This window comes from Jaculus jaculus, chromosome 8 (genome assembly GCF_020740685.1).
Source record: "Jaculus jaculus isolate mJacJac1 chromosome 8, mJacJac1.mat.Y.cur, whole genome shotgun sequence".
Taxonomy (NCBI): Eukaryota; Metazoa; Chordata; class Mammalia; order Rodentia; family Dipodidae; genus Jaculus; species Jaculus jaculus.
In genome coordinates this window covers 125467757-125481984 of record NC_059109.1, presented here as the reverse complement: position 1 = coordinate 125481984, position 14228 = coordinate 125467757, and the positions used below count along the sequence as shown (strand labels likewise).

Sequence of the window (14228 nt, the reverse complement as noted above, 5' to 3'; positions counted from 1 at the left end):
ATGCTAGGCAAGTACTCTACCACTGAACGGAGCCACATCCCCAGCCTGTTTCATCCATTTTCAAAACAGGGTTAGTAATCCATCTCTGAGAGTTCGGAGAAAAGCACGTAAAGTCAGTTTATGAGGTGTTAAAGTATGGCCATTTCCCAAACCTCCTCATAGCCCTGTGCTGTCACCAAGCCCAAGGCCAGTCCTGGCCATTTCTTCCTTACAGTCGCTATCCAATTGCCTGCAAACAGGGAACAGCTGTCTACTCCCTGGGTCTGCACCGTGCTTGTGTTCACGTTAACAGCATTTTGCTAACATGACATCCACCCTCCTGAGACTGTCCCAACTGTCTAGATGAGGTCTCAAGCAAGTGGAATGTGAAGATGAGGCTTCTAGCTGAGTGTGATGGTGCATGCCTTTAATCCCAGCACTTGGGAGGGGGAAGAAGGAGGACTGCTGAGTTTGAAACTAGTCTGAGACTACACAGTGAATTCCAGGTTAGCCTGGGCTAGAGTGAGACCCTGCCCTGAAACACCAGAAAATAATGAAATAAAAAATAAGGGCTGGAGAGATGGCTTAGCGGTTGAGCGCTTGCCTGTGAAGCCTAAGGACCCTGGTTCAAGGCTTGATTCCCCAGGACCCACGTTAGCCAGATGCACAAGGGGGCACACGCGTCTGGAATTCGTTTGCAGTGGCTAGAAGCCCTGACGTGCCCACTCTCCTCTCTCTCTGCCTCTTTCTCTCTCTGTCTGTTACTCTCAAATAAATATATAAAAATTAAAAAATTAAAAATAAAATAAAATAAATAAGCCGGGTGTGGTGGCACATGCCTTTAATCCCAGGACGGGGAGGCAGAGGTAGGAGGATTGCCATGAGTTTGAGGCCACCCTGAGACTCCATAGTGAATTCCAGGTCAGCCTGGGCCAGAATGAGACCCTACCTTGAAAAACCAAAATAAATTAATTAAATTAAATTAAACATGCAGCTTTTGAGGCAAATGATACTTAGCTTATCCACAGTAAGATGTCTCCGTTTACTCCCTAGTTCTCAATTTCTTTGTAAAACCAGGAAAATAGTGGTTCCTATCTTAGTGGATCAAGTGAGAATATATATTAACCACTTGCAGACAAGAGCTTGCTAATGGTACCTACATCACAGGCAAGCCTATCCCTTACCTAACATCAGAAACCATGTGGGCTCAGAAGAAAGCTGTCTCCTCTTTTGGAAAATGGGGAAGTGGGAGGCAGCCTAGAAACTGTAATTGAGATTCATGGGTCATGTCCTACATGTGCGGAAGGCACTGTGCTTTCTCCATGACCTCTCACTAAGTCTTCAAGGAAGGAACTGCAACTGTACTCCCTCCACACCCCACGTTCTACATCCGGGAATCTGCACCCTTGGATTCAGCCATGAGTGGAAAATACTTGATAAAAATTTTCATGCGTATTGAAAATGTACAGACTTTTCTTGTCATTACTCCCTAGCCGATACAGGGAAACAACTACATGTGTGTATACGTAAATCTACAAGTGCATTAGGTGCTTCAAGTACTCTAGATAGCATTTGAAGTATCAGATAATGTATGTAGTTTATATGCGAATCATACTAGTTTGATTTCTATTCTTTTTTTATTTTTTTGAGGTAGGGCCTCACTCTAGCCTAGGCTGATCTGGAATTCACTACGTGGTCTCAAGATGGCCTTGAACTCACAGCAAATCTCTTACCTCTGCCTCCCAAGTGCTGGGATTAAAGATGCATGCCACCACAACTGGCTTATTTTGAATTAAAAAAAATATTTATTTGTTTGAAAGTGAGAGACAGGTGAAGAGGCAGAGCGTGTGTATGGCACACCAGGGCCTTTTGCCACTGCAAACAAATTTAGATGCACGTGCCACATTGTGTATCTGGCTTTATGTGGGTACTGGAGAATCAAACCTGGGCCAAAAGGTTTTGCAATCAAGCACCTTTAACCACTGAACCATCTCCCCAGTCCCTAGTCTGAATTTTTAAGAGGATCTCACTCTGAAATTCTGGTTGTCTCAAAACCTTCTATATATCATAGGTTGAGCTCAAACTTGTAAAAATCCTTCTTCTGCCTCAGCTCCCAAATCTTGAGATTAGAGGTTTGAGTTCCCATGCCCCGTTTCATTTTATTATCATTTATTTATTAATTTTTGGGTTTTGGAGGTAGGGCCTTGCTCTAGCCCAAAGTGTCCTCAAATTAGTCTCAAGCTGGCCTCAAACTCACAGAGATCCTCCTACCTCAGTCTCCCAAACACTGGGATTAAAAGCAAGCACCACCAATCCCAGCCTATTTTATTATCTTTTTAACTTATTTTAAAAATATTTTCTTGCCAGGCGTGGTGGCGCACACCTTTAATCCCAGTACATGGGAGGTAGAGATAGGAGGATTGCCATGAGTTCGAGGACACCCTAAGACTACATAGTGAATTCCGGGTCAGCCTGGGCTAGAGCGAGACGCTGCCTCAAAAAACAAAAAACAAAAATTTTTTATTTATTTATCTGAGAGGGGATGAGAGACAGAATGGGAGCACCAGGGCATCTAGCCACTGCAAACAAACTTCAGACACATGCACAACCTTGTACATCTGGCTTATGTGGGTACTGGGGAATTGAACTTGGATCCTTGGGCTTTTCAAGAAGCGCCTTAACCACTTAAGCCATCTCTCCTGCCCTTAACTTAAGACAGTCTAGAGAAGGGGTGTAAGCATCTACAGAATTTCGTATTCTTGGTGATCTAAAACCTATCTCCCATGTGCACTGAGGAATGACACTACAACTACCCCCATCTTACAAATGAGGCATGAAATTAAGTAGCTTATTCAAGCTCACAGGTAGCGCTAGGATTTTGGGGCTTAACCTTGCACCTCATGGCAGCTCCCTAATCCTCTGTACTGCTCTAGTCCCCACTGTCTTGCCCAGGTAGTGCCAGGGCGGGACTCAGCTTCCTTGACCCCTTCCTGCCTCAATGCTCAGGTCATCACCTTGTATCACTTTCTACAGGAAACCTCAAGCAAGACACAGTGGCTTTTCATCTCTGGACTCTGTACCCTGCGCCCACCCCCACTCTCCCTGGGCTGCAGGCACAGGGCAGAGCGCTGACTGCCCCTCTGGGACTGATCTGGGAGCCACAAATGAAGGCGTCCAAGAAATCCAGCTCCCAGGACAGCTTTTACGAGCTGTGTACCCCTCCACCAGGACTTAGGGGAACCTGGAGCCTCATGCCAAAACCCTCCTTCTAATAGATCTCCCATTTGGCTGCTATGGACAGGGCTGTCTAGTTGAGAGGGTACAGGTGTCCTGAGCCAGTCTTCTTTTTCCTGTTTTCTTTCCAGTCTTCTCTTTCCCTCACCTTCTGGAGTTATCAACTACTCTGAGCACCAATTACACAATGGTATCCATACTTCGCCTGAACTCAGGTGGTGGGTAAGGTGAAAGGGGATCAAGACTTCAGAACCGCCCCCTGCCCAAAGTAATATGTTCATTCAATAAAGGATGTGTGTATGGCATGCTTATATATGGATATGTGTGTGTAACGGCACACACATGGAGGTCAGAGGACAACCTTGGGGTGTCATTCCTTGCCCCCTACCTTGTTCAAGACAAGATCTTGTATTTTGCTTTTTCAAGGCAGGGTCTCACTGAAGCTCAGGCTGACCTGGAACTTACTCTGTAGTCTCAGACTGGCCTTGAACTCACAGTGATCTGCCTCCCAAGTGCTAGGATTTGGGCTGCAGAGATGGCTCGGCATGACCCATGCCCAAGTGCTGGGATTAAAAGCATGTGCCACCAGGCCTGGTCAAGATCTGGTTTGCTCCTGTGAGCGCCAGACTGGCTGCGTTCTCCTGACTCTGCTTCCCACTGCCAGAGGCGCACTGGCATTACAGACGCTGTGACCAGATTTCTGTGGGCTCTGGGGACCCAAACTCTGCTTGTTAGGTTTGTGTAGCAAGCACCATTAATGCCGAGCCATCTCCGCCAGCCATGGAGGTCTGTAGACTTCTGATCTAGGCATCACCTTGATCCTTTGAAAATAAGGACACTGCCTATGTTCTTACATTTGGAAATCAGTGGCTCTATGTAAGAGTATTGCCTATCCATTTCTACTGAATAGCTAGTAATGCTTACAAGGCACATTCATCCTTAGTGTTTACAAAAATAACAGTGGGCGGCTGGAGATGGTTTAGTGGTTAAGGCACTTGCCTGTGAAAGGATAACGAGCAGGGTTCAACTCCCCAGTACCCACATGAAGTCAGATGCACAATGTGCCACATGCATCTGGTGGTCATTTGTAATGGCTACAGACCCTGGCACATGGGACATGAAGACATTGTGATGGGCTATTGAACCAATTGGAACTTACTTATCACTAATTGCTGACCTTTGTGTTTATTAATGTCACTACCAGAACCCAAATCCTAGCAGCCCATGCATCCCTTAGTTTCCTCATTGGTGGTGTGGATAAATGGTACTTCCTACTTCATAGTGTGGTGAACAATACATGAGAAGTCACAAAGCCCTCAGCCTATTACTCGACCCCGATTATGTATGTGACAGATGTTTAATTAGTAAAACGACAAACATCACAATTCTCTTTGGAACTCGCCTCTAGAAAACCATTTTTTTGTTGTTGTTTTGTTTTTCAAGGTAGGTTCTTGCTCTAGTCCAGGCTGACCCGGAATTCCCTATGTAGTCTCAGAGTGGCTTCGAACTCATGGTGACCCTCCTACCTCTGTCTCCTGAGTGCTGGGATTAAAGGTGTATGCCACCACACCTGGCTGTATAAACTATTCTTAATGTTACTTCAGAAATTAGAGAAATCTTGGTGGGTGTGGCGGTGCACATCTGTAGTCCCAGCTAGTGGAAAGCAGAGATAGGATCAGCATGAGTTCAAAACCAGCCTGGACTACAGTCAGTTCCAGGCCAGCCCGAGCTAGAGTAAGACCCTCAAAAAAAAAGGGGGGGGGGCTGGTGAGATGACTTAGTGATTAAGGTGCATGTCTGTGAAGCCTAAGGACCCACGTTTGATGCTCCAGGTCCCATGTAAGCCAGATGCACATGGTGGCTCATGCATCTGCAGTTCGTCTGCAGTGACTAGAGGCCCTGGCGCTGTCAATTCATACAGCTGGGTCACTGTATTACTAAAAGGAAGAAAATAACTGGGTTCCTTTGATTCTTGGCAATTTCCTAAAAATCAAATTATTCAAAGGACAGAGATTTGTCACCAGAGAAAGTATGCATAGAAAAGTAGCACGAAAAAAAAGTACTCTCTCTCTGCCTCTTTGTCTGTCACTTTCAAATAAATAAATAAAAATAAACAAACAAGTAAACAAAGGACTGAAGAGATGGCTTAGTGGTTAAGCGCTTGCCTGTGAAGCCTAAGGACCCCGGTTCGAGGCTCAGTTCCCTAGGACCCACATTAGCCAGATGCACAAGGGGGCGCACGTGTCTGGAGTTTGTTTGCAGTGGCTGGAGGCCCTGGTGCACCCTGTCCGTCACTTTCAAATAAATAAATAAATAAAAATAAACAAACAAAAAAAAGCACAATTACTGCAAGGACATCTTTAAGAGGTATTTCAGGGGCTGGAGAGATGGCTTAGCAGTTAAGGCACTTGCTTGCAAAGCCAAAGGATCCCGGTTCAATTCTCCAGGTCTCACGTAAGCCAGATGCACATGGTGGTGCATGCATCTGGAGTTTGTTTACAGTGGCTGGAGGCCCTGGTGCGCCTGTTCTCTCTCTCTCTCTTCCTCTCTGTCTCTAATAAATAAATAAAACTAAAATCTTAAAAAAAAAAAAAAAAGGAGGCATTTCAACCACAGCTGAAGCCACAGACCCTATAACTCAAAACACCCACACCATGAGTTTTCTGAAGCCCTTCCAAATTGTCACAAGTCTGCAGTTTGTGGTGCTGAGGGGCCAATCCAGCTAGGCTTCCCTCCCAGACTCTGCAGCCAGCTTCGCCACAACGCTGCATCACCGAGGTGTCTCCCATTAGCTCTTTCCTAGCTCTGCCCAGGCATGTTCATTCTAAGATCTTCATCCTGGCAGCCTCAACTCCCTGTTCTATAGGGCTGAGAGCCAGGACACAAAGGGGACTGGAGGGATGGCTTAGCTATTAAGGCACTTGCCTGCAAAGTCAAAGGACCCAGGCTCAATTCCCCAGGACCCATGTAAGCCAGATGCACAAGGTGGCACATGCATCTGGAGTTCATTTGCAGTGTCTGGAGGCACTGGTGCGCCCATTCTCCCTTTCTCTATCTGCCTCTTTCTGTCACTCTCAAATAAACAAATAATTAAAAAAAGATATTTCTAAAAAAGACAGAAAGTACCGGGCATGGTGGTTCATACCTTTAATCCCGGCAATTGGGAGGCAGAGGTAAGAGGCTCGCCATGAGTTTGAAGCCACCCCGAGACTACACAGTGAATTCCAGGTCAGCCTGGGCTAGAATGAGACCCTACCTCAAAAAGCAAAAAGCAATAAAACCTAGGGCCACGGCAACATTCGCCACTGCAGCTAAAACACGTAGCTGTGGTGGACAAGCTCCCGAGACACCAAAGAGCAACAGTGAAGGCTTCAGTGGAGGTCTAGCCAGGGTGCTCCACTGCACATGCTCAGGAATCACCACATGTAGGGGAAACGGCATTTTACCTGAGGCACGGCAGCAGCTGCTGCAAGTGGAGAGTAGGGACAGCATTCTTGTGTGTGTGCGCATGCGCGAATGTGTCTGCCCAACGACTGTACACACAAGTCAGAGGAGAGCGTGTGTCAGGCGTCCTCCTCCATCACTCATCCATGTATCGAGATGGAGTCTTTAAACACAGAGCTAGTTTTTGCCAGGCCCAGAGATGCTGTCATCTCTCTTCCCACAGGGCTGGGAAGTTGACGTGTGGCTGTGCCCAGCTGGTTACGTGGGGCCTGGGGAACTGCACTCGTGCAGTCTCAGGCCCACAGGTTTGCAGTAAGTCCTCCGACCAGCTGGGCCAACTCCCCAGCCCTCGCCTTGAGACAGATTGTACTATGTAACCCAAGCTGGCTTTGACTTTGTTTCCTGACTCAGGTTGGTTTCAAACTTGTGACCCTCCTGCCTCAGACTTCCAATTCCAAATCTCAGCTAGGTAGGTGTGCTAACCCACCCAACTGAGCGCTCATGTTTTACCCAAATGGAGGAATAACTCTGAGATACAGGAAAGGGGAAGATAGCCTAATAAATCTTTGAAAAAAAAATTTTTTTTAATGCAAAGTCTCACTCCAGCTGAGATTGGTCTTGAACTCACAGTTACCATCTTACTTCAGCCTCCCCAGTGCTGGGATTAAAAGTGCATGCCACCACACCCAGCTTGCCCTAATAATTCTTTATAGCTTTTGCCTGGCTGTGCTGGTCTTTCTCGGTCCAATAATGGCATCACAGAGCAGTAGTACAGGCAGAAGTGTGAAAATATATATTTCTGTACACAAGAAGGAGAGCTGCAAGCCCCTCACAGAGGAAACCACCCTGGAAGAAAATGCTGTCCGTAGCAGCCAATTCCTGTCTCCATCAGCACTACTGGTATAGCCTGAGCTAAAAGGTGGGGTGCCCATCACACCCTTCCCACCACAGAATGGCAAATTGGAAAGGAAAAGGAAATTCCTGCCACAACTGAGGTCCCGTGGGAGCTGGGAGGCCTGCTCATTTCCAGAGAACAGGCAGTGGCTTCATTACGAGGTTAAGACTGGAGGGGCTGTGGGGATTCTTCTCTGGGTCCTACGGCCTGCTGGGTTGAGAGCTGGCAGCAGGGTAGAACCTGGTACAGAGAACTGGAAGTTAGTCCTGGGCTCTTGGTTGCACCCTGTGTGTGTCTAACAGGGCACAAGGCTGTGCGTTTTCCTTGTGCTTGATGCCTCCCAGCTGCCGGCCTCTCCCTTACGGCAGCCTAGGACTTCACACCTACGTCTCTTTCTGTGACCACAGACCCAGAAACCAAGGGTTTCTCCTCACAGAATCACCGACGTTCAGCAGCATGGCAAAGGTACTAGCTGTCCTGGCGGTAAGACACATGACTTAGAAGAGTGGCTTGCTCCAATCAAATATCCTTGATTTTTTTTTTCTTTTTTTTTAAAACAACAGGCTGGTGACAGTATGATGGCTCAAGAGTGACATGGTTCCAAATCAGTTATTACTGTCAACGAGATCGCTTGTGACCTCCGGATGTTAAGGCTTCAGCAGACAGAGGCACTCCTGTAGCTGCGGTCATAACTCTACCTGCCTTCACGGCAGGGCCTCGCTATCTCTCCACCAACAGAGACTTCACATTTCCAGGGTTCCCCTCACACCTGGCTGGGCTGGACCTCATCTGCAGGTCTGAGCAGACCAAGGTATTGGGGACCCAAGTGCCAGCAGAGTGTCCAAAGGGCCCCGTTCTAGACATTGGACTTAGGGGCTGAGTTGAGGGGGATCTCCTTGAGCTCCGTCCGCATGCACAGGTACTCCCCGATGACAGCCATAAGTGCAATGCACACAGCCTGGACCAGCCACCAGGTCAGCGCTGAAGGGAAACGGGAGCTGTAGAACCAGCAGCCCAGGAGGTGAAAGAAATGGACAGTGACAGTGAAATCCAGACACTGCTTCCCTCGCCGGATGAAGTACAGCAGGCCCAGGGCACTGTGGGGAAAGGACAGCAGTGAGTTGTCACTGAGTCGTCCTGGTCTTCCATGAAGGTGATGGGGCGGGGGGACAGGGACAGTTAGGGTGACAATGTAGTGGTCAGAAGCGAGCAAGGGTGAAGCAAGGGCTGGTATATCGGCCACTTAGAGGAACCTGGCAGGCAGCATCAAGAGTGGATCAGACAGCAGAGAAAACAAAGCAGAGATAGGAGTTGGGTAACAGATAGCAACTGTCACTCAGGACCATAGGGATTGGCCAAGAACCTGGAAGTTTATGTCCCCTGTAAAATGGACACAAAAGCTACTTGAAACTAGGCAAATCTTCTGCTGGATGACAGCATGAATCAGTACATCTTCCCACTACTCAAGAGAAGCCACATCTGGACTTTGACTAATACACTGACTTCAACTAAGTGAAGAAATGTCTGAAACACCATGTGTGGTGTGGCCTGACGTCTGTGTGAGCCACACAGGACACACCTGGGAGATGAATGTAGGTTAAAACCAGCACATCAAGGCTGGAGAATTGGCTTAGTGGTTAAGGTGTTTGCCGGCAAAGCCAAAGGACCCAGGTTTAATTCCCCAGGACCCACGTAAAGACAGATGCACAAGGTGGCGCATGAGTCTGGAGTTCATTTGCAGTGGCTGGATGTCCTGGCACACCCATTTTCTCTCTCTCCCTTTCTCTGCCTCTTTCTCTCTCTTTCAAATAAACAAAAATAAAATACTTTTTTTAAAAAATTAGCACATCAGTTTTCAGTCTTCAGTATAAAGTTAATAATAGTGTACAGAGCGCAGTTTTAAGTAATTCTTGTGAAGTAACTCATTGCAATTAGGTGGATGACAGCATTGGCCTTACTTGTACTGAAGAAGAAATGGGGGCTTAGACAGATTAACTTGTCCAGTCAATACACTACTAGTAAAAAGGAGATTCAAAGCCAAGTGAGTCTGTTTCTAAACCTGATATCTTGGTCACTATGCAAAGCTGCTTCTCAAGATATAGGCAAGTGTCATGAGTGACCTTAGATATGAATCTAATCCAATCCCAGAACACAGAAAAGGAATCTGAGGCCCACAAACAGGAGGAAAGTAACTTGACCAATGGCACAAGGACAAAAATAGAAGCAAATTCTCCCAACTCCCAGACTGTTTCTTTTCTCACCTCACTCCACACCAGTGACTGATCTGAGATGGCAGGTGTCAGATGGGCAGCTTACAAACTGACAGATGAACTTTGCATTTAAGTCTAACAATGGAGCCCATGACAGAATCAGTCCTCAGAACCGGCCTCCGCCACCCATTTTACCATTCCTAGGAACAGGTGCTGTCCTGTCTCCTGTCCAAACTTAGGGAGCTAGTCCACATTAGACCCCAAGAGGTGGGTAACAAACCTGGTGATACTCACCAGGTGAGGGCGTTGAGGACGAATGACATCATGGAGAGCCGGCCTGGAGGGGTGGAAAAGCCCAGGATCTGAGGGGGGAAATCACAAGTGGAAAAATGCTGGAGAAGTGACCTGGCAGAGCCCCAGAATCCAGGATCCCAGCAAGCCTCCTATGTGCAGACGTTCTTCTCAGGGAACAGGGGACAATGCTGTCTTCCTCTGCAGGGCAGCCTATTTCTAACATAGCACACTCGCACCCATCCATTATGATAACCCACCTGGTCCACATGGTTGTGCGAAGGGACTATCCTTCACTTTACACAGGAGCACAAGGAGAAAGACTCAAGGGCAGTTGCCCAGCGTGATTTAGTAACTACCCAGCAAGAGTGACATCTACGAAGGGGTTCAGCACACTACGGCTCCACGGGCCAGGCACCTGCTCTTGTCAATAAAGTTTTGTTGAAACACAGCCCACAGCTACCCAGTCTGTCATCTACAGATGCTTTTGTACGACAACAGCAGAGCTGAGTAGTCGTGGCCTAAAAATCTTTTACTACCTGTCAACTTTCAAGAAAAGTTTGCTGAATCCTGACCTAGACCACTGGCTGTATCTATCATCTCAGTGTGCAACAGAGCCTAGACTTTCCACATGTCCTTTCTGGAAGGAGAGAGGCACCCAAGAGGCTATGCTACTCGGCACCTGCTGTGGGTCCAACCTCTAGACTCTTTGGTGTTTTGGTTTGTTTTTTCCAAGCAGGGTCTCACTCTAGGTCAAGCTGACCTGGAACTCACTCTGTAGTCCAGGTTGGCCAACTCACAGAAACCCTCCTACCTCTGCCTCCCGAGTGTTGGGATTAAACGTTGAGTACCACCACACCCAGCTTAAATCCCCACTACTCCTAGAGCAACGCTACCAAATACCAAACACCTGCAGCACGTTCAGGCCTTTGGCATCTATGAGCTCATATTATCCTTACAAAAGCCTTGAAAAACCTTTGTTATGATTATAATAATTAGTTTTATATAATAACTTGTCCAAAGGCTATGCAAAGGGTGACCAGCAAGAGGGAGAACTTTGCACGTTGCCATATACATGAGCTTCTCAGGCCTCCACCACACGCCACCAGAGCACTTTCTTCTTCTGCTACTCTGGGGCCGGCAACCCTTTACTGAGGGTGACCTGAAAGGATGGTTCCCCTCACTTTCCAGAAGAGGAAAAGCCTAGGAAACGTGAAACACCTTGCTCAAGTCTCCTCAGCTAGTACGTGTGGACCTAGATTGGACCCTGAGCACACACCAGCTCTTTGTACTCCAGAATACGATCCAGTAATGCCAATCTCATGATTTTGCGGACAGGAAAGGTGACAACATTTGCCCCACGTCAGCAGGTAAAGTAGAACTTCGAGGCCTGTCTGACCCCAAAGTCCAGGCAGTTCCTACTGCACCCCCCCCCCCCATGAACGCTCTTTTACCCACTCCTCTCCCCAGCGCGGTCCCTGAGGATGCAGGCTCAGAGACGTGAAGTCACTTTCCCAGTCTCAGAAAGAGGACGAACCGGGTTTGCCTGGGGCACAGATCTGTTTACTAGTCACATCTCTGTGCGCTCTTCTCCTCTCGGCTCTCAGTCATTCCGTTCCACGGACGGAACGCGGGCCCAGCTTGGATCTACAGACAGCCAGCTCAATGCCTTGGGTCGGTGAGAGGCCGAGAACCCACCACCGCGCGGCCAGCCTGCCAGCCAACCCCAACCTACCTCGGCATCGAACATCTGGTCCAGCGAGGGGCTGCTCCGGACCAGCGCATCCACCAGCGCCAGCCACAGGCCCAGGGAGCCGTAGTAGACCGTCTGCATGAGCACGATCTGCGACAGGATCAGCAACGGGTCCCACACGTAGCTGCGGAACTGGCCCGCCATGCCGGCCCGCGGGGGGTCAGCGCCGCCAAGCCATGGACCCCGCCGGGGGGGGGGGGGGGGAATCGCCTCACCTCCTGCGCGGGAGGGGGAGGGACACACGCCGAGCTTTGGCCGTCGCCTTGACAACGCCGCCCGGTCCCAGGAGGAAGGACTTGGGACCACCACCCCTCCCCACCCAGGGGCGAGCCCATTCCGGACGGGGTTGTGGGGGGAGGAGGGAGAAGATGCTGCCCATTCCGACCGCTGGACCCTCCCCCGGGGCTCACTCACCGGTGACCGGCTCGAGGATCGGAAGCGTCCCCGGCTAAGAGCCCCGGGTCCCAGCGGCTGACAGATGGAACCATGGAGCCGAGGCCCCAGCGGCCTAGAGAGGCAAAGCGCTCGCGAGGCCCAGGGGCGGCCGCGGTGGCGTGGGAAGGAAGCGTTTCCGGGGACGGAGCGGGAGGGGGGCGGGACTACGACGACGCAGGCGCAGTGGATGCAACCTTCGGCCACACCGCCGGGGGCGGAGGGCGGGGGGGGGGGCTTGCGCACATGCGCAAAAGCAAGAGTGAAGGCAAAGGAAGTGAGGGGCAAACGACGTGACGCTTCGGTGTCCTCTAGAGGGCAGTCTTGGTAAAAGAAGGAGCGTGGCGCTTGCCTTTAATTCCAGCACTCCAGAGGCAGAGGTAGGAGGATTGCCATGAGTTCGAGGCCACCCCGAGACTGCATAGTGAATTCCAGATTAGCCTGAGCTAGAGTGAAACCCTATCTCAAAAAAAAAAAAAAAAGGGCCACTAGGGAAGATGGGATGAGGGGACAAATCCTAAGCATTAATGGGGTGATAAACATTGACTGTTTTCATCTTACATTCCAGGTGGTGTTTTTTCCCCCTCCTAGTTACTCTAGAATAACCTGAAAAGGACTTGCAAGCTCTCTTTTTTATTTTTTTAATGGGCAATTTCCATAATTATAGACAATAAACCAACTCCACTCTCCATCATACCTCTTCCCTCTCTCCATCAGTCTCTCTTTTTTTTGATGTCATGATCTTTTCCTCTTATATTGAGGGTCTTATGTAGGTAGTGTCAGGCACTGTGAGGTCATGGATATCCATGCCATTTTGTGTCTTGAAGAGCACACTGTAAGGAGTGCAAGCTCTCTTACATGTTTTTTCTCCCCACTTTTCCCATTGCACAGATGATTAAAGGCCAGAGAAGGAAATCAGCAGACTGTCTCAAAGATGTAGAATTAAGCTGGGCGTGGTGGCGCATGCCTTTAATCCCAGCCCTCAGGAGGCAGAGGTAGGAGGATTGCCATGAGTTCGAGGCCACCCTGAGACTCCATAGGGAATTCCAGGTCAGCCTGGGCTAGAGTGAGACCCTACCTTGAAAAAAAAAAAAAAAGATGTAGAATTAGTAGCAAAATCAGAATTAGAACTCAAGTATTTCCTGCTATTACAACGTTGATTTCTCACCTACTGGGTGCTGAAAAGGTTAGCACACATATGAAACACTGTCAGCCCCAGACAAAATGGCATTAGATGGCAGAGTAATGAGGGTTTATAATGTGGATCTCCAACGGAATGAAAATACAGGTTCTGAAGTTATACTTGGGAACAGATTGTGACCTTGCCTGCCTCCATGATTTCATTACCTCTGCTTTCTTTGAGTCTGAAGAGTGGATAGTAAATATTTGTGGAATTAGTAAGAACAGAGAAAGGGCAGCAGTATGACTCATATTATTCCTGCCCAGGCCAACCAAACCTTCCCAACTTCATTTATCCCAGACTCATCCTCTCTACAGTGGAAATAAAGGGATGTAAATAGTTCTGGGAAAAGAATTTGAAGCTTAGGGACAGCTCTTCCACTTACTGGCTGTGTGATCCCATGCTACTTTCTTCTTTCAACCTCAGCTGCCCTCTCTGTGAAATGAGGAGTTGGACAAGATTATTTTCCAACATTTAGTTTATTCTCCACTAATTATTTGCCCACTTAAAAGATGCATCAAAGTTCTCTCTTTATTTCTCTCTGCCTCTTTTTCTTTCTAATTAATTAATTAAAATATATTTAAGGTGCTGGAGCAATGGCTTAGTGGTTAAGTCATTTGCCTGCAAAGCCAAAGGACTCAGGTTTGATTCTCCAGGACCCACGTAAGCCAGATTGCATAAGGGGGTGCATGCATCTGGAGTTCGTTTGCAGTGGCTGGAGGCTCTAGCATGCCCATTCTGTCTCTCTCTCTCTCTCTCAAATAAATAAATAAATAATGTATCAAAGGCAAATATAACTGCCAATCAGAA

At 48.3% G+C, this 14228-nt stretch overlaps 1 protein-coding gene across 2 annotated transcripts in view; it reads right to left on the bottom strand.

Annotated features, from left to right (window-relative positions):
* Positions 1–12391, bottom strand: part of Sys1 (SYS1 golgi trafficking protein) — a 45126-nt gene extending 32735 nt beyond the window's left edge. Inside the window, exons 1-4 of one of the 2 annotated variants that reach the window (XM_004663914.3) lie at positions 12221–12391; positions 11789–12024; positions 10057–10124; positions 7436–8649 (exon numbers count right to left, since the gene is read on the bottom strand). In XM_004663914.3, coding sequence (XP_004663971.1) covers positions 8409–8649; positions 10057–10124; positions 11789–11950 — 471 coding nt within the window. In that variant the 5' untranslated portion in view covers positions 11951–12024; positions 12221–12391 and the 3' untranslated portion in view covers positions 7436–8408. Of the gene's footprint in view, positions 1–7435; positions 8650–10056; positions 10125–11788; positions 12025–12220 lie in introns of those variants that run through there. The other variant, XM_045155897.1, reaches the window with a different exon arrangement.
* Positions 12392–14228: the final 1837 nt, after the last annotated feature.